The 23299-nt window shown below is 37.0% G+C and overlaps 1 protein-coding gene across 1 annotated transcript in view; it reads left to right on the top strand.

Annotated features, from left to right (window-relative positions):
- LOC143171932 (rapamycin-insensitive companion of mTOR) overlaps positions 1-23299 on the top strand; it is a 91978-nt gene that overhangs the window by 64121 nt on the left and 4558 nt on the right. Inside the window, exons 20-32 of the mRNA XM_076361114.1 lie at positions 464-663; positions 1692-1818; positions 8722-8886; positions 9343-9419; positions 9531-9609; positions 11220-11329; positions 11461-11548; positions 12341-12433; positions 13379-13485; positions 14134-14363; positions 15200-16226; positions 20513-20690; positions 21989-22073. Of these exons, the coding sequence (XP_076217229.1) occupies positions 464-663; positions 1692-1818; positions 8722-8886; positions 9343-9419; positions 9531-9609; positions 11220-11329; positions 11461-11548; positions 12341-12433; positions 13379-13485; positions 14134-14363; positions 15200-16226; positions 20513-20690; positions 21989-22073 (2566 nt within the window). The remainder of the gene's footprint in view (positions 1-463; positions 664-1691; positions 1819-8721; positions 8887-9342; positions 9420-9530; positions 9610-11219; positions 11330-11460; positions 11549-12340; positions 12434-13378; positions 13486-14133; positions 14364-15199; positions 16227-20512; positions 20691-21988; positions 22074-23299) is intronic.

Raw genomic sequence — 23299 nt, 5'->3', positions numbered from 1 at the left:
AAAACCTTAATTTTAATAAAGATTTCTGTAGACTTTGGGTGTTAAACCTAAAATGATCAGTGTAATTAAGAAATATAACTTAAAATCTTGAATTGTCCAGATAAGACACTGGGGAGACAACTGTGTTTAAGTAGGAGTTTTATTAAATACAGCTTTATTAAATGCAACTTAGGGTTTGGTTGGGTTTTTTTTGTTTCTGTTGGGGTTTTTTTTGTTTGTTTGTTTTTTGTTTTTTTTCCCCTATGTATATCCTTTTGTTTCTCTGCCTCTTCTTGTCTCCAAGCTAAACTTTTATTTGCCTTGAACCTTTTTCTTTAGTCTGAATTGTGTTTGCCAAACAGCATTTCTATTTTGTATCTGTATTGTGTTTCTGCATTTTAAGAAATTTTAAACGATGTATTTCAGTAAAGAAGAGAGACCCAGTTCTGTTACTAGTAAATGCTATTACTCTTTGTTTTGTTAGGATGGACAAGGTTACCTGGAGGAATTGGTTAAAGATATTGTACATTGGCTTAACTCTTCATCGGGAATGAAACCTGAACGTAGTCTTCAAAATAACGGGTTACTAAATACCCTTAGCCAGCACTACTTTCTGTTTTTTGGTACGCTCTCTTGTCACCCTCATGGAGTGAAAATGCTTGAAAAATGTAATGTGTTTCAGTGGTGAGTATTTTTATTCTGTTTGAATTATGCTTACAGGTATAATTGTTATGAAACCTGTAAACTGTGCATGAGGACCACTGTCTATAAAGCTGAAAACTTTAAAATTATTTTGATTTATTTTCAAGTAAAGATCCTCAGTTGTGGGGGTCTTGAGTGTTTATTTTTGGGTTTTTTGTTTTTTTTTTTTTTAAGAGGTCTTTTAGTCTGTCTTACTGAACAGATATGGGTGATTGTGTTACAAAATAGCTTACTTTTTCCTGTCCACACCTATCTGACAGAAATCAGTATCAGGAAGGATGATACTGTACTGAAATGTTTAAAAAAAAGAAAAAAAAAAGCCAAAAAAACCTCCAACAAACTGGTAGGTATCGTACTGTGTGTGAAATGTGATGATGCATGTTGTACCTGAACTTCAGTCCAGTATATTTGAGTGAAGCTGTGGAGTTCAAAAATTTTGTTTGGGTACAAATAAACTTACCTTCCTTTGGGAGTAATTTGGCCAATGGCCAGTTTATTTCAAATATAGTAAATTTAAAGAGAAAATTCAGGTGTTTTGATGTACTCTGTTTTTTTAATTAAGTTGTTTCCATTGCTTATTAGAATGCAAGTTTTTTACTGGCTACACAAAACTTCATTTACAATAAAATCTAGACAGTTAATAGGACTAACCTTATGGCAAGTTGTATACACAGAATGTTTTACAATGTGAAATTGTTCATAGAGCTTCATGAACATTTAGTTTTGTACTAATCCAAGTATACTGACAAAACTGTTACATAGCAATTATAAAAAATGTTGGTTTGGTTTTTTTTTCCCTTGCAGTTTAGTGCATTATTTGGTCTCCCTTTGACTCTAACAGCTGTAACAGTTTAAAGTCACTCCATTTCATATGAGACCTTACTTTGTATTCTTCTGCGTTTATAGAACTGAAAATCTAATTCAGAGTATTTAAGTTTGAATTATTGATTGAATAAATAAGTGGGTTTGAGTGGGTTCAAATACTAATTTTTATCCCCCCCCCCCCCCAGTCTTCTTAATCTTTGTTCTTTGAAGAACCAGGATCACTTGTTAAAATTGACTGTTTCTAGCTTGGATTACAGCAGAGATGGGTTAGCAAGAGTCATTCTTTCTAAAATCCTGACAGCAGCTACTGATGTAAGTTCGATTCAACTTATGTTCCATTGTTATTTGCCACTAGATGTTTATTTTGTTATTAAAGGTGCATGACTTTATTTTTAAGATAATATATATGCAGAAAGGTTTTTATTTTTGTATTTAAAGAAACAAAACTCCTACTCATATAGCTTTTGAATTTGCTGTGGACTTCACACCTTGTATTGTATTTGTGCTCAAGAAATTAAGTCATTCAAACAGATGTTCCTCTCATGTATGAAGGGGGTTAAAGTCTTTAAATGCGTAAACCAAATATAACATTATTGTCTAGGTCAGTGGTCATCCTAAATCAATGGTGAAGGCATTGTTTTCACAAACAGAAATGTGTATTTCTAGCAGTAATAAGCAGGTTAACCTTCCAGTGATAGATACCATTTTGATAATGATTGAGATTACTGTGGTGGAACTGAGTAGAAACTATAGCTCCTGGAACAAGGGGGTGGTTCAGAAATAGGCATTGGGATTTGTACTTCTGAATCAAAGGTGAGTGGAAATAAGACACAAACTTAGGAAAGGAAGCTCTTGAACCTTTAAGAAAAGAAAAATCAATCAGGTGTAATATAGTAGACAAGCAAGCATTAATGTCAGGGAAATTACAATTATTAAGTTGAAATCTAATTAGGAAAGAACTTTCAGTACTTCAGGGAGAGCTATTCCTCTGTTGTCTGGACAAGGCAGACTATACTCTAGAGTGGATACAAGAGGGAATAAGGTAGACACTAGCTTAAAATATCTTGTTGTATTTAGGAAGAGGAGAGGAGAGGGAAAGAAAGAAATCAAGGATATTTCTCTGAGACTACCAAAGATGTGATGATTCTTATAGGTAGAGAGGAGTCTGAAAATAATATAGTTAGTTGGGGCTGAAGGAATGACTCATTGAAAGAAGAGGGTAAGATTACTTAAAAATCAGTAGGGAGTCTTTCAAAGAAGTGATGACTTTGATATCTTTTCTCCAAAGGTGTTTTATGCCTAGTCTGAGCAAGGAAATAGAAATTCATACATTGTGAGGACACATGCCTGTGTCTCTCTATTAGACTTCTAAGCTCCTGTTAGATGACTGCTGGTTAAGAGCAGTTTAGACAGTGGAAATTCATTTAGCTGTTTCTATTGAGATTTCGTGTCAATGGGTACTGGCCCCCTCCACCACCTCCCAGCTATTTTTCCTTCATAAAAAGAGGCCATACAAGGGGGAAGAGCACTCCAGCATTTCAGTTTCTTCCAAATTCAGCTAGTTAACAATTAGAAAAAAGTCCAGGCATGCTGTCAGTCTCCTCAATGAGGTATACAGTTCCACAGATAATTTTAGGCATTTTATTATGAATTAGTGTTTGTGCGTTAGATTTTTGGGAAAGATTTATTGATCCTGATATCTAAGGTATGAGGACTTAAATTCTGTTTTGAGAGAGAGATTCTTCCAAACATTTTCAAGCATCCAGTACTTACACCAGAAGCTTTATGTAAGTAGGAATGGGTTGATCATCTTCAAATGTTCTATAAAGACCTACTTTTAACCTTGGGGGGGGGGGGGGGGGAACAAAACAGAATATATTCAACTCTGATACAGGTATCACTAGCTGTAGCAGACTGGCTTGAAGTGGGATGCAGATACTGTCTGAACCTACTGTCCCAAGCATATACAAAGCCAGAAAGCAGTTGAGAACTACTGCTGCCATTAGTGATGATAACTAAAAATACAATTTCCACCTATTTGTAGCTCAGCTTAACGAACAATGGGTAGTAAACACTTCTTGTACTTCGGACGTGAATAGGATAGACGTCGGATAGACGTTGCTCTCCAGCACCTTAGAAATTAAGAAAGCTTGTAGAGCCCTGTACTGGTTTTGGTTGGGATAGAGTTCAATTTCTTCATAGTAGCTAGTATGGGGCTCTGTTTTGGATTTGTGCTGAAAACAGTGTTGGTAATACAGGGATGTTTTAGTTACTGCTGAGCAGGGCTTACACAAGAGTCAAGGCCTTTTCTGCTCCTCACACCGCCCCACCAGCAAGTAGGTTGGGGGTGCACAAAAAGTTGGGAGGGGAAACAGCTGGGACAGCTGACCCCAACTGACCAAAGGGATATTCCATACCCTATGATGTCATGCTCAGCATATAAAACTGGGGGGGGGAGGTTGGGGGGGGGGGGGCACTGCTCGGGGACTGGCTGGGCATCGGTTGGCTGGTGGTGAGCAATTGTTTTCTTTTGCATCGCTTGTTTTTCTTGGGTTTTATTTTCCTCTCTGTTGTTTTGGTTTTTTTTTTTTCTTTTCCTTACTTTTTTTTTTATATTTCTTTTTAATTATTAAACTGTTTTTATTTCAACCCATGAGTTTTCTCACTTTTACTCTTCCGATTCTCCCCCCCATCCCACTGGGGGGGAAGTGAGTGAGCACTTTGTGGTGCTTAGTTGCTGGCCGGGGTTAAACCATGACAAGCCCCCAGGTTTACCCATTTCAGTTCTGGTCTGTTTGGGACTGTGAAAAGGATTAGAGGTCATGATCTGAATTTTAATAGGCCTCACTGGTATTACCATGAGTATTTAATGCCAAACCTTGACAGATGTTGAGGTAGAACTCCTTGGAGAAAGCTAAGAGACATTATACAGCCTCAGAAACTTAAGAACTCAAATTTTGGAGCTCCAACCTAAATAATTAGTTTTAAAGATAGAGATCGTTCTTGCTAGAAACAAGACATCACATCCGTGATGTTTTAAGGTCTCAGCTTACGTTAGTAGCCTATGGCTACTGAGTTCTAATGTTTCTATTTCCCAGTCTCACACTGACGCATGGATCTAGCAACGTTGTCTAGGGAAACAGCAGAGATTAAGTAACTATTTTTGGAAGTCTCTTGAAATGTAAAAGAATAGAAATGATTAGGATATGTCTTCTCAACTGCCTACCACTGACTTATGAGAAAGGTTACAGTTTTACTTATATGTGGACTGACATGGGTCAATAGTCCTTAATATCAGAGTTAAGTGTGCAGTCAGGTATAGTAGGTCTCTAACCATAGTGATCTCTAGGAAAGTTCACAGCTGAGATGTGTTGTGACTTAAATTCTACTATTTAGAGTTCAGTGTTGCACTGGATGGGACTGTACCCTGATTTTTGCACCCTGCAGTACCATGAGAATCCCTTCAATATTTTCTTGTTTTAAAATAAAAAAAAGTATTTATGATAACACATTTAAGAAATATCAAAAAATTAAATCTTGTTTGTTCATCACAAATGTAAATGAATCTTTTACTATCAGGATACTAGTAAAGAAGGAAAATTTACTGTTTGAACCTCTTAAATAGAGCCTGACTTCCTTTGTGATACATATTGAACCCTGAGGGATGGATAAAACCGCTTCAGAGCATTTTGTTTCCTGAATTAGTTGACCTGCTTGGAATTCATAAGGAAATATTTTGTATTTTTGGTCTAAAAGAAGAAAAGCACAAATAGAATGGACTGTCTCAGCCAGCATAAATGTATCTACATTTGCATCAACCACTGATGATTTCATACTTGGATAAAATTTATTTACTTCCTTAAGAAATTCTTTTCCTGTTTTACATGTGCCCAGCTGCATACATTCTTATGGTGGAAACTGAACTGATGAGATTTTGAGGAGAAAATTTCATTGACTACTACTTGACAAAAAGGCAAAATGCTGACCTTTCGAAGAACCCTTTGGCAATGCTTGGTGTACAGAATATTGCCACTGTCATCTCTTGGACAAAATGCTTGTGTTAAGTGTTTCTGGTGTTTGTGCTCCCAATAGAAGATCATAGCATAAAAAGCTAATCCAAAGGATAAAATGTTTTGATTATTCTGATATTAACTGTATCCTTAGTGGTATAAGTGGTATCTCTGAGGTACTGTAATTGGCAAAACTACAAGTCTTTTCCAGAAATTAAAATATTCGTGTGAGGTGGAAATAGTAGTCAATTCGGAGAGGATAAGATACCAGAAAGAATATGGAAATATTGAACTGACAGATATTTGCATGGGCAGTTCCACTGACTGAGGAGTAATTTGGAAGTACGTCTGCTTAGATGTTAGGGGAAGGTATCTGCCATTTTCTGGGGTTTACGGTCTGGAATTCTGAAACAGCAGCATTGTCAAGAACAAACAAAGATTTACTCCTTTGTATTTAGCAAGCATGATAGGAAAAAAATGAAACTTGGCAGAGTTTATACCACTCACTGCTCTGTCCCATAGGGAGAATATATTTTTTTAATATTACCATAACTGACATTCTGTCACCTTGGATAAGTGAATCCTAAGATTAAAAATGAACATGCAGTTCAATTCAAATAAGGCACTTGCAAGCCCTTCCACCTTCCCTTTTCAATGACTTCTGATGAGGACCTGGTAGGATGAGTGGAGCCTGTATAGTAAGCAAATGCCTATGGAACAGTTTGTATTAATTCAGAATCCAGAAGACAAATTGTGATTTTTTTTTTTTTTTATTATTATTCTGTATGTTGCCTCTGGCTTCTAAATTATGTTTAAAAGCAATAAAAATACATGGAACTGGGCATAATTTCTAAAAAGCTGTGTTTTGTAAAGGAGAAAGACCATCTCCAGTAAGGCTTCTTCCCTTCAGAAATTTTAATTCCCTGAGACGTTTTTTAATGAAATATCTTATTTTTAGTATCTGTTTATTTCAAGAGCTGAAGATGCTGTTTTTCGTGGGTTAACTGAGGTTATAGCCTTATACACCTTTTACAGCTACCCAGAGCTGTGAAGCAGATTTGTTAGCCATTTGCTAATGAGTGTCTCAGAACAAGGAAAAGTAATTTCTGTAGTCAGCTTAGCATTAGAAGGGGAGAGTAGCTTTTTTGGCGGGTGATTATATACAACGAAAACATTTACAGAGTAATATCTTTGCAGATCAGTGAAGCAGAAAGCATGTCCTAACCTACTTCCAGATGTGCTTTGGTCATTCATGCTGAAGCAAATTAATACTGCCTCAGCTGCCTTTCTGCCAGCTTATGGTAGAAACAGCAGAGTAGCCAGTGTGTCCTCAAGTGTTGCAGTTCATAACCTTTCATCTTCATGGGTGGCTAAGAGGTAGATTTATCCTATATCTACTGGCATCTATGCTGAGCTGTATGTAATCAGCTGAGCATAGTGACCTCTGACTTGCATCATCGCTTCTATGGGTCACAAAGACCTTTACTATTAAAAGTAAAAATCTTCTGACAGATATAGTACAGGGCTTTATCTGTGTTTTTCATGTAGTTCATGCTTGGGGGAAAGAGGGGAATGTCTGTTTCCTCACATATCCTCTACACTGGTTTTCCTTTCGGTTCCTGTCAAAAGTAAAAACATTCCAGGATTTTGCTTCATCCTTCTCCAAACAGAAAATAAAAATGGTGCTATTTCTGCACTAGATATCTGGATAGATTAATTCATGTTCAGGAAGTATTTCAGGAAGTGAAGATTATTATCTTTTGTTCTCTGTATCCCATTCAGTATAGTTATAGCAGTAACAATGATTCTTTATTTTAACACTTGAACTACATGACACTGAATTCTGGTTTCACATTATTGTGTTATTCTGTAGGCTTAACATCTAGATCAAGTGATCATTTCGGCATAATAATTCTTGTTCTCATCTTTAAAGTATGCTGCTAGTCATCTATTCCACATACAAGGCATACCACTAACGGGATGCAAGCTATTTCAAAACAGTTGTGCAGCCTAGATCAGAGTTGCGAATCACTGTTGCCACAGTCATTCTTGGTACTTGTGTTATGTCATTCCCACCTCCCCTCCAAAAAATAAGCCTCTCTATTGAATAAATAGAAATGTGCACGTGATACTTGAAGTTGAAATAATGAGACAAGGTTTTTGAATTGAACTGTGTACATTCACATTTCCTACTCCCATTTTCTTTCAAGTCCTGCTTGCCAAGTTTTTCTGGAGGAAAAAAAAAATCCAGAAGATATTGTTAACCTAGGTAGTGCTGTCCAACCTGGACCAATTCACCTATCTCTTAGAATACAGATATTCATATGCATCCCAACACAGATAATTTATATTTTAACATATAGAAAATTTACTTGGTTATAGCTATCGTAGCCTTAAAGGTGTAAGGACTGAAGACCTGAAGAAAGATTTGGGCACCTGATTTTGTCTTTTATAACTATGCTTGTCTAAGTAAAGATAACACCTTTCCCAGTAAGCATACATTGTCAGGGTTGTTCTATGCTTACTCCAGAACAAATTCTTGTAGATTAAGCCTGTTCGCTTCTATTTTGCATGTAATTTTTCTAATAAAAATTATGTTAATCAGTTTATGATTATTCAGCAAGTTTTGAACAGCAGTACAGGAACTGACAAGGTACTTCATTCTGCTGTCACTTAGAGAAATTCATAGTAGTAAACTAAGTGTTGGGAAACTGTCTTATTACAGAAAATAACAGTTTTATATTTAGAAGGTTTTCTGAGAAGCTTTGAAGGTCAGATACTTTTGGGGAACAATTTAAAATTTATTAAAATAAATTCCCCAGAGGTTCTAAGATTTGCTTGTTAAAGTATTTTTCAAAACATTACATACATGAAAGTATATGCAATCGCACTGGTCATTTACAAGGTATTTCTCCTGCGTATCCTGATGAATTTGTGTGATGCCATCACAGTGAATGACTAATTGATAAGGGCTTTCCAGGGAGACTTGCAGTGACCAGATTACTTGTGATCTCAGACTCAAATTTCCCATTTGACAAGATAGAAATAGCTCTCAAGTAGACTGTAGTTTTAATGCATTAAGGTGTGCATTGCAGTTACTTGCTATAAAATATGGTAATTGAAATGTTTTTTCAAAAGTGATAAATCATTAACTACGTTAGCTATTTTTCTTCCATTCAAAAAAGTATTTTCCTTACTTTTGCAGAGCTGCAGGTTGTATGCAACAAAACACTTACGAGTATTACTGAGAGCAAATGTAGAGTTCTTCAGCAACTGGGGGATTGAGTTACTGGTGACCCAGTTACATGATAAAAATAAAACTATTTCTTCTGAGGCACTTGATATTCTAGATGAGGCATGTGAAGACAAGGTGAGCATCCTTTCCCTCTTCAACTTCTTTTTGGTATGCTACTCTGTAAGCTGTTCCCCACCCCCCTCCCCCAGTAGCAAAGTAAAAGTATGCAAGAAGCTACTGATGATTTCCTTTCTTGATTGTCATTGATGAACTTCATAATAGTTTATAGACCCCTTGCTGAAAATACTGCAGTATTAATGACAAGAAAATGTAAACTTTTGGATTATGCATACTTTTAAATATGAACTCAGACTAATTCAGCTATTTTGATCGTTATACTTCTTGTAAAGGGGATATATATTAATGACAGAAGGTACTTAAAGTGGGTAATATTAGGATGAGGTTAGTGCTGTTTGATACTTCCTTTTGTGAAAAATTTGCTGCCTCATTGCTGGCATACTGTTGTAATTGTTGTAGTTTTCAGAATTATATAGTGCTCGGATATTCCTTATGTATTTTTAATTATTTTAGGCCAATCTTCATGCCCTTATCCAAATGAAACCAGCTCTTTCTCACCTTGGAGACAAAGGTTTGCTTCTACTCCTAAGGTAAATGTTGAATATGCTGTTTGACTTTACACTGTGGAAACAATAAGTGTTTGGTTTTATTCAAATCATGTGATTTAAGTGGAGTACTGACTGTCTGATGTTACTTTACAGATTTCTGTCCATTCCAAAGGGGTTTTCATATCTAAATGAAAAAGGTTATGTAACAAAACAAATGGAAAAGTGGCAAAAGGTAATACTAAGAATAACACGTGTGCGTTCACTTGAAATTAGGAGGAGGAAGGGTGTGAATACACAGGTTTAGAAGGTCAAAGATTATTAAAAATATTGTACATTCATATATCTGTATTGCTAATGCAAATACATTTTTTTTTTTTGCCTCAGTGAATTATGATTTTGCTGAAAAAGGTTGACAGGGACTTACAGTTCCATAGCTCCTCTGTACGTGCATGCTTTAGACTTACCCAGGCCTTTTATATAGTTTTGATATTCCAGCAAATATTTCAGGAGTGTAGTGACTTACTGACTTTTCAAAATAGGTTGTTGCGTAAGGTCTTATCTAGAGAAGCATGGAAAGGAATACTACTTTTCAAGTTGCCTGTCACCTCTGGTTATAGAATCATAGAATCGCTTAGGTTGGAAAAGACCCTTAAGATCATCAAGTCCAACTGCAAACCTAACACTGCCAAGTCCACCACTAAACCATGTCCCTAAGTGCCACGTCTACACCTCTTTTAAATACCTCCAGGGATGGTGACTCAACCGCTTCCCTGGGCAGCCTGTTCCAATGCTTGACAACCCTTTCGGTGAAGAAATTTTCCCCAGTATCCAATCTAAACCTCCCCTGGTGCAACTTGAGGCCGTTTCTTCTTCTCCTAACACTGTACATTATTTTGTTTTTATAATCGATTATAAGTGGTTAAACATTGGAACAGGCTGCCCAGGGAAGTGGTTGAGTCACCATCCCTGGAAGTATTTAAAAGACGTGTAGATGTGGCGCTTAGGGACATGGTTTAGTGGGCATGGTGGTGTTGGGTCGACGGTTGGACTCGATGATCTTAGAGGTCTTTTCCAACCTCAATGATTCTATGATTCTAAGTGCTTGGTCTCATTCCTGTTGGCTCTTAGGCAATTTTTTTACTAACTTATAAGCTGTTACTTCTCTAGGAATACTGAAATGTGTGGTGGTCTGTTGAGATTATTCGGGTTAGTCAGATGTGAAGTATTTCCTTCTTTCCTTCCTTTTTTTTACAAATTCACTGAAATAATTTTGGAATCGGTTGTCGACTCTCTGCAAACTCATTGCATGTATGAAGTGCAGTAATTTTGGTGAGCCTCACCTTCAAATCATAAAGAAATTCAGCCTTCCTTAGAATCATAGAATCATTAAGGTTGGAAAAGACCTCTAAGATCATCGAGTCCAACCGTCAACCCAACACCACCATGCCCACTAAACCATGTCCCTAAGCGCCGCATCTACACGTCTTTTAAATACCTCCAGGGATGGGGACTCAACCACTTCCCTGGGCAGCCTGTTCCAATGTTTAACCACTCTTGCAGTAAAGAAATTTTTCCTCACGTCCAATCTAAACCTCCCCTGGCGCAACTTGAGGCCATTTCCTCTCGTCCTATCGCTAGTTACTTGGGAGAAGAGACCGACACCCACCTCGCTACAACCTCCTTTCAGGTAGTTGTAGAGTGCGATGAGGTCTCCCCTCAGCCTCCTTTTCTCCAGGCTAAACAACCTTAAAGAGCACTTCAATTGTTTCTTCCTTATTAAGTACCATACTATAAAAACATTAACCACCTAAATGTATTTTGTCAACTTTTGTCGTCTTTTAGGAATATAACTTAAAGTATGTTGAATTGATTGAAGAACAACTTAACGAAGCACTTACAACTTATCGCAAACCCGTTGATGGTGATAACTATGTTCGTCGGAGCAACCAAAGGTAAACTCTCCAGAAGAATCCTCTTCGTCTGAAAAAACTCAAGAGTAACTCATTGCATTACACTGCAGTGTAATTTATTTTAAAAGAAAATTTCAGAATTGCTGGGAAAACATGATTTCTTTTTCTACCAGATTACAGCGACCACATGTCTACCTGCCAGTTCACCTTTATGGCCAACTGGTGCACCATAAAACAGGCTGCCATTTATTGGAGTCTCAGGTGAGGATAATAACTATTTATAACTTGAAAGATTTTAAAGAGTATTGTAACCCTTTTAAAATATGTTTTAAAAGAGATGGCATTTAAACAGTCATTGCAAAATAAGTAGATTATGAAAGTCTCAGGTTACATGGGGCCAAAAAGTTGTGAAGACAATCTTTGCCATCTAGTCTCATGTAAAATTCCTTCCTGACTACTGAAATATTGGAGAAATACCTTGCAACATTTTTCTTAAAACAACTAGCAAAAACTTAGAATGGAAAGCAACTTGCCAATAGAAATAATTTTTCAGTCTGTGTGTGAGTGAATTGTATATTGACAAGTAAAACTGTGCCTATCCTTTTACGCATACAAAAACATGAAGATGAGGGAATAAAATCTTAGTTCTTCAGGATATTAGAAAAAAGAAAACAAACCCTAAGCCAATTCATAGTTGCTTAAATAAATTGACTTTTAATGTGGGTTTGTAAGATGATGTAATGAATTGTATATAATAGTCAAAAAGTTCAAGAGAAAACATATATTGTAGCGTGTTAATCTGATGAATCTGTTATCTTTATAAAATCTGAATTAACCTGATGCAGTCAGTGGTAACGTTGAAATTTTCTACCTGTATTACCATTGCTGTTAATTTATGGTTGTTATGCTAGAAGTACCACTATTTTATTTTAGGGTACATACTTTAAATTAGCACTTTACCTTTATTAAAACTGCAAGAGAACCTGTTTTACTGAGGCCTCCTCCTTTTCATTTTGAACTGAGTATTTTTTTTCTTTTGTTTTTCTCCTTCAGAATGTTGTTACAGATCTAAGTTACACTGTTCATTCCCCAGTGCTGGATAAGTGGGAAGGAGTTAAGCAGCTGAAAGCAGCCCTTTGGGCCTTGGTTAGTAATAGATTTACAATCTTTTTGCAGCTGTTTGAGTTCTGTTATGACTCTTGATTCTGAAATAACTAAGCAAAATCCCTTAAAATCATTATTTAGGGTTTTTGTCATAAAATGTGTGTGACTTTCCAAGTTAGCGGAAAGTACCTTAACTGGACTCTCAGATGAAAATTGTTCACTGCACCTGTTTTGTTCTGAGTCTTTTAATAGTCGCTTTGTCTTTCTTTGGGGGGGGGGGGTTGTTGTTGGGTTTTGGTGGGGTTTTTTGTTTTTTTGTTTTAAACCAAATAAAAAGAACAGATTGCCACATGTAGCAACAGTATTACTATGGAACCAGTGGTTTCCACTTGCTGCAGTCTATTTTTAATATATTTACTGTGGTGTTCCAAAATTCAGTTTTTCTGGAAGAAAGTTGGCTGCCACTGTTGATGCGTGTGAATATAGATGGTCATGACATCCCTGGTACTTGGGATAACATGGGGAAAACTAGTGTCTGTGCCTATCCAAGCTACACTTCTAAAGTTGCTTTACCACCTCAACTGTTCGTCTGCCTCTTTCTTGTCTTCCCCAAAATTTATTTTGGAACGTTTGTCCAAGGTGACTATTACTGGAAGATATTGTAGGTATGTAATAAAATGCCTGTTTAAGAAGAATGTAAAATGAGTAATTCAAGATCATACTGCTGGCTGTAGTAGAACTGGTAAAATGAAGAATACTTAGTAGTTAACTGTGAGCGGTTTTAGGTATTATACATAGTGTGCCGAGTCCTTTTTTGGATTTGCATGACTAGGAAATGCCAAAAAGGGTGCTCAAATCTCCAATTGCTTTGAGAAGATATGGCTTGAAACTGTACCACCAACAAACAAAAATGTTGAAAGCTTTACACTGACAGTGCTGCAGATCACATCAAAATCAAAACTTATTTGACAAACTGTTTTATTCCAGGGCAATATTGGATCATCAAATTGGGGTCTTAATTTGCTTCAAGAGGATAATGTAATTCCCGATATAATGGCACTTGCGCAACATTGTGAGGTTCTTTCCATTAGAGGGTATGTGTATCTGATTTATACATAAAATTTACAGATGGTAGTTCCAGTAGGTTTTCAAATAGCCTTACCTAATTTATGTGAATATAGTTTTGCCACTTACTTGGAAATCAGTTATTAAAGATCATTAATCAATCTGTCCTATACAATCTCAGAATTGTATAGGAAGTCTAAAAGAACATGCAGTAAGCAAATGAAACCTATGAAAAAAGACGCATACTACTTTTTTCCTTTTTTAAAAAACAATTAAAATATTTGCTACTTATCTCTGTTGGAATCAATTTGTTATTCCATCATTTTTATTCAGTATCTTTTTTGAATCTTTAAAAGAAAGCATAAATAGATGGTCTTTTGCCTAATACTGCTACTGCATTAATGTTTGTCCTTTAAAAAAAAAAGGTACTTTTCTACTTTATGTATCAGGCTCTTGTAATAATTATTTTTTAATAGTGTATTGTTCTCAGGTATTAGTGTATTTCTTAAGCTTCCGTTGATTTACAAATAAAAATCAGGAACAAAAAGCTCTTTGGCAGTTTTGTGAAGTTTCTGCTGAATTGTTTTGAAACTGTTTCCTTTCAAGAGAGAAATAAGTTTAGTTAAATTAGATGCTATTATTGTTGCTCTTTTTTTCTATATATACATTAAATACAGAACCTGTGTCTACGTGCTTGGTCTAATAGCCAAAACTAAACAAGGATGTGACATTTTGAAGCATCATAACTGGGATGCAGTGAGACACAGTCGTAGACAGCCTTGGCCAGTGGTTCCTGATGACATGGAGCAGCTCTGCAATGAACTTTCTTCTATACCCAGTACTCTTAGCTTGAACTCTGAGTCCACCAGTTCTAGGCATAACAGTGAAAGTGAATCTACACCTTCAAGTAAGTAACAATAAAAAACCCCAAACAAACAAGCAACAACAACAAAAAACCCACCACAAAACAGCATTTTGGTGTCCTTACCGACTTTTTGGCAGGATGAGGTTCAGGCAAATGGTTTAAAGGTGCTATTGCAAGAAAGAAGAGTGCAAGCCAGGGGACAGTTATATGCATTCGGAGACATGTAATCAAGTGAGAGGGAAGAGAACAGTGTCTTAGATTTACATTTGGTGTAGACATAAGAAATTTTAATATTAGGGTAAGTTACTAGTTGTTTGTTGTTGTTTTTTTTTTTTTTATGTCAAGTTATGGCAGCTTGCTATAATACCCTGTGGAAATCTCCATGCTTTAGGTATAAAGATACATTTACTTGTCTGTCCTCAAAGGAATAAAGGAATATTTAGAATATATATTCTGTGTATACACACACGCGCGCACACACACATATATATACAGTATTGCTGTATTTAAATTCTTGGGTTTTTTGTGTATCTAATACATTTTAATTTTGCTATTGATATTTGGAATTTAAATCCAGAAATATACCATATTTAGATATCATTAAAGGAGCACATCAGTTGTAATCGTAGTAGCTGGATATTTGCACTGAAATAAGATAGCGTGGCTTTTCTTTTGAAGCAATGAGACCTTCAGCTCAGGTACTCCTGAAGATACTTAATTTACAGTATTATTCTGCAGAAAAAATGTTGAATTAAAATTGTGGTAAAACACATAGTCTCCTATTTTAGCTTTTATAGAATTGCTTACTTTTTTGCAACATAGTTTATACACTTTGAAGAAATGTCCATTTTCAGTGACAAAGTCTCATATAATTTCAGGTATGTTCATCATGGAGGATGACCGTTTTGGTAGTACTTCCACTAGTACATTCTTCCTAGATATTACTGAAGATGCAGAACAAATATTTTATGACAGACCTGGACCTTCAAAGGACAAAGACCGTAGTCCCTTTCCTTTTTTTTCTTCTAGCAGACTTGTGAAAAATCGCATTCTAAACTCTCTTACTCTACCTAATAAAAAACATAGAAGTAGCAGTGATCCAAAAGGAGGAAAGCTGACATCTGACAGTAAATCAGGCCTGAGGCGAAATCGTACTGTAACAGAACCTTCCAGTAGCATAGACTTTCCTGCTGGGGAAGAATTCAACCCTGTTTTCAGAGTTCCTAAAATCCAGACTTTACGATTAGAAACTTCTTTTGTCGGAAGTAAGCACATGGAAGATACAGATAGTACCCCAAGTATTGGAGAAAATGATCTGAAGCTGCCAAAAGGCCTTGGAAATGAAATTCACCGGGAAAACACAAGCAGAGAAAGGCTAATAGGAGATGGTACTACACAAACACATTTCAAGAGTCGTAGCTTAAGTTTTAATACAGACACCACAACAAGTGGCATAAGCTCAATGAGCTCTAGCCCTTCAAGGGAGACTGTAGGTGTGGACTCGACAAACGTAGATACTGACTGTGGAAGTTTGAGTACTGTGGTAAGCACAAAAACAGTTAAACCAAGTCACTGTTCAACGCCACAGTCTAACCACCTGCCTCTCTCAAAATCCAACTCTGTATCCCTGGTACCGCCAGGGTCTTCTCATACGCTTCCCCGAAGAGCCCAGTCTCTTAAGGCTCCTTCTCTTGCTACAATAAAAAGTCTTGCTGACTCTAACTTTAGCTACACAAGTTCTCGAGATGCCTTTGGCTATGCTACACTAAAACGCTTACAACAGCAGAGAATGCATCCTTCACTGTCTCACTCAGAAGCCCTAGCATCTCCAGCAAAGGATGTGCTGTTTACTGACACTATTACCATGAAGTCTGGCAGCCTGGATTCTCGGCTGACACCAAGCCGGTAAGAGATTATTATGTGCTTGTTTCTTACTTCAAAGCTGTAAGAGCAATTAAATAAGAAAAGTATCTTTCTAATATTTTTTTCCAACTTCATCTAAAAGTGACAGTTGTTGCAGGATGATTCATAACTTTGCTGAAAGCAGTACCAATATTAGGAGAATGATAGGCTAATGAGGAGTCTGAACTTTGTAAGTGCTGTCAGAGAAGCCCAGCTTTCATAGCTGTTCTCAGTCTCTTTACTGCTGTTAGTGGCAAAGGAGTGTTTCCTTCTATTACATTCTATTGTGGTGAATGGAGTTAAATCCAGTGGCGGCCGGTCACGAGCGGTGTTCCCCAGGGCTCAGTTTTGGGGCCGGTCTTGTTCAATATCTTTATCAATGATCTGGACGAGGGGATCGAGTGCACCCTCAGGAAGTTTGCAGACGACACCAAGTTGGGCGGGAGTGTTGATCTGCTCGAGGGTAGGAAGGCTCTGCAGAGGGACCTGGACAGGCTGGATCGATGGGCCGAGGCCAACTGTATGAGGTTCAACAAGGCCAAGTGCCGGGTCCTGCACTTGGGCCACAACAACCCCATGCAGCGCTACAGGCTTGGGGAAGAGTGGCTGGAAAGCTGCCTGTCGGAAAAGGACCTGGGGGTATTGGTCGACAGCCGGCTGAACATGAGCCGGCAGTGTGCCCAGGTGGCCAAGAAGGCCAATGGCATCCTGGCCTGTATCAGAAATAGCGTGGCCAGCAGGAGTAGGGATGTGATCGTGCCCCTGTACTCGGCCCTGGTGAGGCCGCACCTCGAATACTGTGTTCAGTTTTGGACCCCTCACTACAAGAAGGACGTTGAGGTGCTGGAGCGTGTCCAGAGAAGGGCAACGAGGCTGGTGAGGGGTCTGGAGAACAAGTCTTATGAGGAGCGGCTGAGGGAACTGGGGTTGTTTAGCCTGGAGAAAAGGAGGCTGAGGGGAGACCTCATCGCACTCTACAACTACCTGAAAGGAGGTTGTAGCGAGGTGGGTGTCGGTCTCTTCTCCCAAGTAACTAGCGATAGGACGAGAGGAAATGGCCTCAAGTTGCGCCAGGGGAGGTTTAGATTGGACGTGAGGAAAAATTTCTTTACTGAAAGAGTGGTTAAACATTGGAACAGGCTGCCCAGGGAAGTGGTTGAGTCCCCATCCCTGGAAGTATTTAAAAGACGTGTAGATGCGGCGCTTAGGGACATGGTTTAGTGGGCATGGTGGTGTTGGGTTGACGGTTGGACTCGATGATCTTAGAGGTCTTTTCCAACCTTAATGATTCTATGATTCTATGATTTGCTTCCTGTTTTTAATATTTAAATGCAATTGCACTGCTAAAATTACTAAAATTACAATCACACAAAATTGCTTGTGCAGTCAGAGCTGTATTTCAGAAGATAATTTTCTCAGTGTCACTTGGTGAGGTTGTAGGACAGGGACTCCTGCCATTATGCTATATTACTGTTCACTGTGGCACTGAGGACGGTGGTGAGATACTGGTACCACTGACGTGAATGTGAGTTTGGCAGCTTAGCTACAACAGAGCAAAGATTTTACTCATAGTGTTTATTTTTAGATTGCAGTGTCACCTCTTTATTTTTGAGTAATATTAGCTCTTCTGAAGACTAATTGGATAGTTACATAAGATATCTAGCTCTTGACATTGACACTGTTCCCAGCAGCTGCAGTCAGTGCTTAACAACTTTCTCTTAAAAGCTCTTCTACTTCTCAAACTTTTCCTTTCAAATCAGCTTTTAGCTAGTGGATTGGATTTTCAGATTACTATTGAAAGGGAAAAGACACTTTCTATCTCTGTTTTTACCTAAATATCCTGTCTCACATGAGAGAAAGGGGAGAAGTTACCAGCACATTAGTCACTTCCTTACTGCACAGAAGAGCAAATGCCCGGTCCCTGAATTTCAATCCACATACCCAGTTGTGTGTCTATGGTGCCTGTTTATTAATACTAGTTTCCTTCCTGATTAAGAGCAACATTAATTTTTTTATATTTTCACATGATTCTGCAAAGATGCCATAAAAGATAAGATTTGTTCCCTTTGTTCAGTTAAGTTAGAACTAGACTGAGTGTGCTGATTAAATTAAGGATGATTCAGTAGCTAAGCTGCACCATCCTGGAAATCAGAAGTGCTGTTCCTTGCTCTGTCACTGGCTTCCTGTGCTAATGCAGGAACAAATCAGTGTCATTTCAGTGGCAGTACGAATTCTGTTGTGGCTGTAGTCATGCTGTACCGTTCCTTGCAGTCATGCAGATATGCAAAGCAGCCTTGCTGCAGTGGACTTTAATCCTGAGACTCAGAATGTAGTGTAATACTAACAGTATTCCTGGTGCTTAGCTGTTCATGATCTCTCGTATCAGTGGTTAGATGCAAGGATTTGAGCTGATCTGTTTAACGTTGAACTGAAATGACTGGAGTGCTTGTATCTCTGCGAAGGTTAAAAAAATTGCAGATGTACATATTATAAAGGATTGTCAGATTGTCTTGGTTACTGATATAATTGATTGGAAAGACTATGATTTAACTAGTATATGTATTTTTCTTACTGGTTACAGCTGAGTGTCTCCACTAAATAATTGTGGTCCTTTTAATTTCGGAGTATGTTACTACTTCCAGCTAAATATTGTCTTTAACTGCTGTTTAAGTAATAAATTGGAAAGAAATATTCTGTCCTTTTTTTGTCATCTTAGGCCATTCTTCTGTCAGTCTTCAGAAAATTTTCTTTGATTCATGCTTCATTCACAAATTCAGGTGTCCATAGCAAGTAGCAGCTGTAAACTGACTTCAGTGATGTTTCTAGTTGTTCCATTTATTCAAAAGGTTGAAAAGCTTATTTCTTTGCACAAATTACTTTGTGAGGCTAAATTTTCCATCTCTGTCTTTAAAGACCAACCAAAAATGTTAAGGTGCATGTCTCAAATCCTGATCGTGGCTCTCGCCCCATCACCTGCAGACATGATTTCATGAAAACTTATCAGTGTTTATCACTACTAATGATAGATCTGTTAGCTTTTCCAAGAGAAGCAGGGACAAATGTTTAGGATTAATACCTATATCTTTATATTGAGAGTAATTATAGAATGCTTTATTATGAAATAATGCAATTGGTAACTCTGGGTTTTCATGTATGGCTTGAGTTTTATTGCAAGTTCACTGCTACTGTAACTAGTATTGGTCAGAATTAGTAGCAAGAAAACTGTCCTATAATCTGTGTTCTGCACATTCCCATTGCATAATAATGTCTTGAACAACACATGGTCAAACCATAATAATTTATTTTTATCTCAGTATAAATCTGTTAAGCTGTTATGGATGAGAAGACATTTTAATTGCCCATCTAAAACAAAAAAATGATAGAAAATGATTTCTAAGGCAGAAAGTCCAGCTCAAGAAATAAAATGTTCACTGTACTTACCTTCCAATATATAATAATTTGCAGTAATATAATAAAAATTTACTGTTCCTAAGGAGTGTCTCTTTTTACTAGGAAGCTTTAATCCACTGCATAGACCATCTACTTAGGTTGATTAGCAGAAAGCATTCATAGGTTTTTATCTTCAATGAGAAGTAAAATGAGAGATGGCCAAATGAGAGATTTCCATCATCAGGACTCTGATCAGTACTTGAGGACTTGTTCTCCAGCCTCCTCTCTCCTGTCTCCTTTCCCAACCTGTTTCTTTCTTTGTTCCTCGGGCTGCTTGTCACAGTCATCTCTGCTCACTGCACAGGTTCAAGTTTGTTCTTTGTTCATGTTGAGCAAATTCTTCTTCCATGCTTGGGTGACCCAGTGGGTGGCTCCTTTAGAATACAGGAAAAAAAAATGTTCCTTGCTCGCATCTCTGGTACCTAGCAGGCTCAAGCTCTGCGTTAGCAATTTAAAAGTCTAGATCTTTACTGACAGTGTCTGGGCTGTAAATCTTCGAAGCCTGGTAAATTGGAGAAAATTTGTGGTTTTAAAGGGTTGGCAACCCCTTAAGCAGAAGTTCCATCCTGCTTTCTTTCAAGTCCCTGTCCCAGGACTTTAAAAGAAAAAAGAAAAAAAAAAAAATCACAAATTTTTACCTGAGGAACTGCCAAACCATGCAATACAACATGAGACAGAATAAAAGCAATAAGCCTATAGCTGTAACTTGACAGAATAACAAGCTCTGGGTTCTACAATGGGAAGATGAGGATAGTCTTTGTGTCAGCAGTCCTTCTTACTTGTAATGTGCCAGAATGAGAGATTTACCAAGATTGTGATTTATTATTTCAATGTTACAGGTTCATGAAAGCTTTAAGTTATGCTTCGTTAGATAAAGAAGATTTATTAAGTCCTATTAACCAAAACACACTTCAGCGTTCTTCCTCTGTTCGCTCCATGGTTTCTAATGCTACGTATGGTAGCTCTGATGATTACATTGGCCTTGCTCTCCCAGTGGATATCAATGAAATATTTCAGGTATGTATGTGATAACTTAATGGATTCATTTGCATTTTCATACTGAAAGGTAGTTAACTGTTTCATTATCGTCAGAATAGATTAGATCTACAGAAATGAGGAAAACAGGATGTGGTACTTTCAAGGAATGTGTTTTTGAGAACAAGAGTTACTTTTCTAACCCTGTTTACAGAAAAGTGCTAGTCTGTTTTGTATTATTAGGCAAATAATGACACAGACTAGGTTAGAAGTGTGTTAAACAGTGATAGCATAAATATGCTGTCATAAGATTTTTAGCTGACAGCTAGCTTTTATACTAAAATTAGCATAGTCTGTGGACATTTGTTAATATCTCTTTAGCCAACTAATTGATATGTTCATTGGTCAACCATAAATGATGTGTATAATCCCACAGTAAACTTCCTGCTACCATGATTTCTGCTACCGTGATCTTGATTTAATATTACTTTATTTGTATATCTATCATCATAGCATTAAATTATATTGTCTTTACTTAACCTCACAGATATATTTCTTTAAGTTAAAACAGATTATCTTAAGAGTCTTATCAGTTGCCTTCCTCTCTCTACTTAGTTAAAACATATTCCCATCTAACAAACTGATGCATCACAATGTTTAATATTGTTACCTAATTATCAAAAACAGGACATGGTCTATGTCAAAGGTAAATCAGTGGCTTCCTTATCTTTAGTTTATTTAGTCTTTGCCTTTCAAACCTAAATTCCTTTCTTACTAATCTCAAAAAATTACTAAAGCTAGAGCAAAGGCAAGATTTTCCATCATACCTGCTTCTATTTCCTCTTTGAAATGACTATTTTATTCCTCTCTCCTCCACAGTCTTTATGGCATGTTTATGTTGCCTCGCTTCTTTTCTCTCAACTCTTTTTGTAGAGTTGAGACAGATCTTGACTCTGCAACATCTTACAGGCAACATTTTAGATGTCCTGGGTGGTTTTGCTCTACTTTCTCAAAGTCTCCAGTGTTGTAGAGTTTTTGTGGACAGATCATTAATAGCTACTTCCGAGTCACTGGTTTCCTTACAGCCTGTTACCACTATGTTTTACCGTTTACTGACTGTTCATAAGCCTTGCTTAATAAATGTTAATTCACAAATGTATGTTTTTCTCATTGGCTTTTCTTTACTACTCAGGAGCCCATTCTTAATCTCCTCCTCCAATTAGATCTTTTTCCTGAAGTAAAAAATTGACAACATTTTATTTCCTCATTAAAAATATCTATTTTTCCTTTGTATATAATTATCACTTGTGCTAATTTTAACTTTCACTTGAATATTCCAGGTAAAGGAAACCCCATATTTCCAGAAGAAAACCACACCTCCGTTTGATGACCGTGGAGCTAGGGTCTTTGCACCTGATGCAGGAGGTATTGGTTTTGTTCCTCTCCTGTACCTTTCTATTGTTTGTTTGTACATGGGGTGGGGTGTTGGGTTTTATTTATTGATTTTTCTTTACAGAAAAGGTTATTTTTAGCTGTTAATTTTCAAGAGCTGTGTTCTGGATTCAGGATAGCGGGCTATTCCCTGTTTTACGTAGTTCAAGATAATGTGGCGTTGCTTCAAAGCTTGATCCAGCTCTAATAAACTAAGAAGGAAAGTCTGCGTATCTTTGATTATAATATGAGCTAATGTTAATTGAAGACTGGTAGTGATACTGCATTAAAGAAAGTAACAAAATTTAAGCTAAGAAAATATGTATGCCACATATATATTGAGCTGTTATATTTTTACTCCCCTTTGATTACATGTGAATTTACAGGAACCAATAAAGGTGTTAGATGTGTATTTCAGAAAGTAAATTTTGTCTTTCTGTGATGTTTCTGTGACAGTTGATCAGCGGAGGTGATGGAACATGGTACAAGAAAATTGCAAGTGCTCTGTAATGCCTGGCTTGTTCTGGAATGCGCTTTCTTTTTACTCTAGAGTAGTCAGAAATCTGTAGGGCATCAATATGTATCTTTTCAGTAGGACAACTGAAAAAGAAACATTGATACTGGTCCTAAAGTAGTATAGGATAGCTGTTGTCTTGCTTCTTAGTTAACTTGAACTTATTACAAGCACTTTGAACATCCAAATAGACACATCACATTTATTTTTTTCTTTTGTGTTGTTAATGTAATATATAAAGACGACTTTCCTGAAAGTGTGTTTCTGTAGTTTGCTACATTTCAGTGTAAAGTAACGCCTGTTCAAAATTGTATTTGTTGGTATTTTCCACCCAGAGAAGAGCATGTCACTGAAGTGTCTTCTGCTTGTTTCTGCATTGTTGAGTCTAGTTTCATCCTATTACAGGCACTAAGTTACAGTTTTTTAAATTGTGTTTCTGTTTTCGTTGGTGCATATGTCATTTATACATCTGGTATATTGTTGTACTAATCTTGTTTGATACTATGAAAATTCGTAACATATTAATGTTACATGGGTATTACTAATGTTGATATAATGTCAGGATTTACCACATATCTTCTTATAGTATGTGTGTTTTAGAGGTTGAATTCTGTCCTTTGCAATGTTTTATGTATGATAAGCCGGGACTAAAATGGGATGTTTATTTCCCGAATGCTAACAAATCTTGGGAGCTTAACCATTCAAA

Source organism: Aptenodytes patagonicus, chromosome W, assembly GCF_965638725.1.
Source record: "Aptenodytes patagonicus chromosome W, bAptPat1.pri.cur, whole genome shotgun sequence".
NCBI classification, from domain to species: Eukaryota; Metazoa; Chordata; class Aves; order Sphenisciformes; family Spheniscidae; genus Aptenodytes; species Aptenodytes patagonicus.
This window is presented reverse-complemented; position numbering and strand designations above follow the sequence as displayed.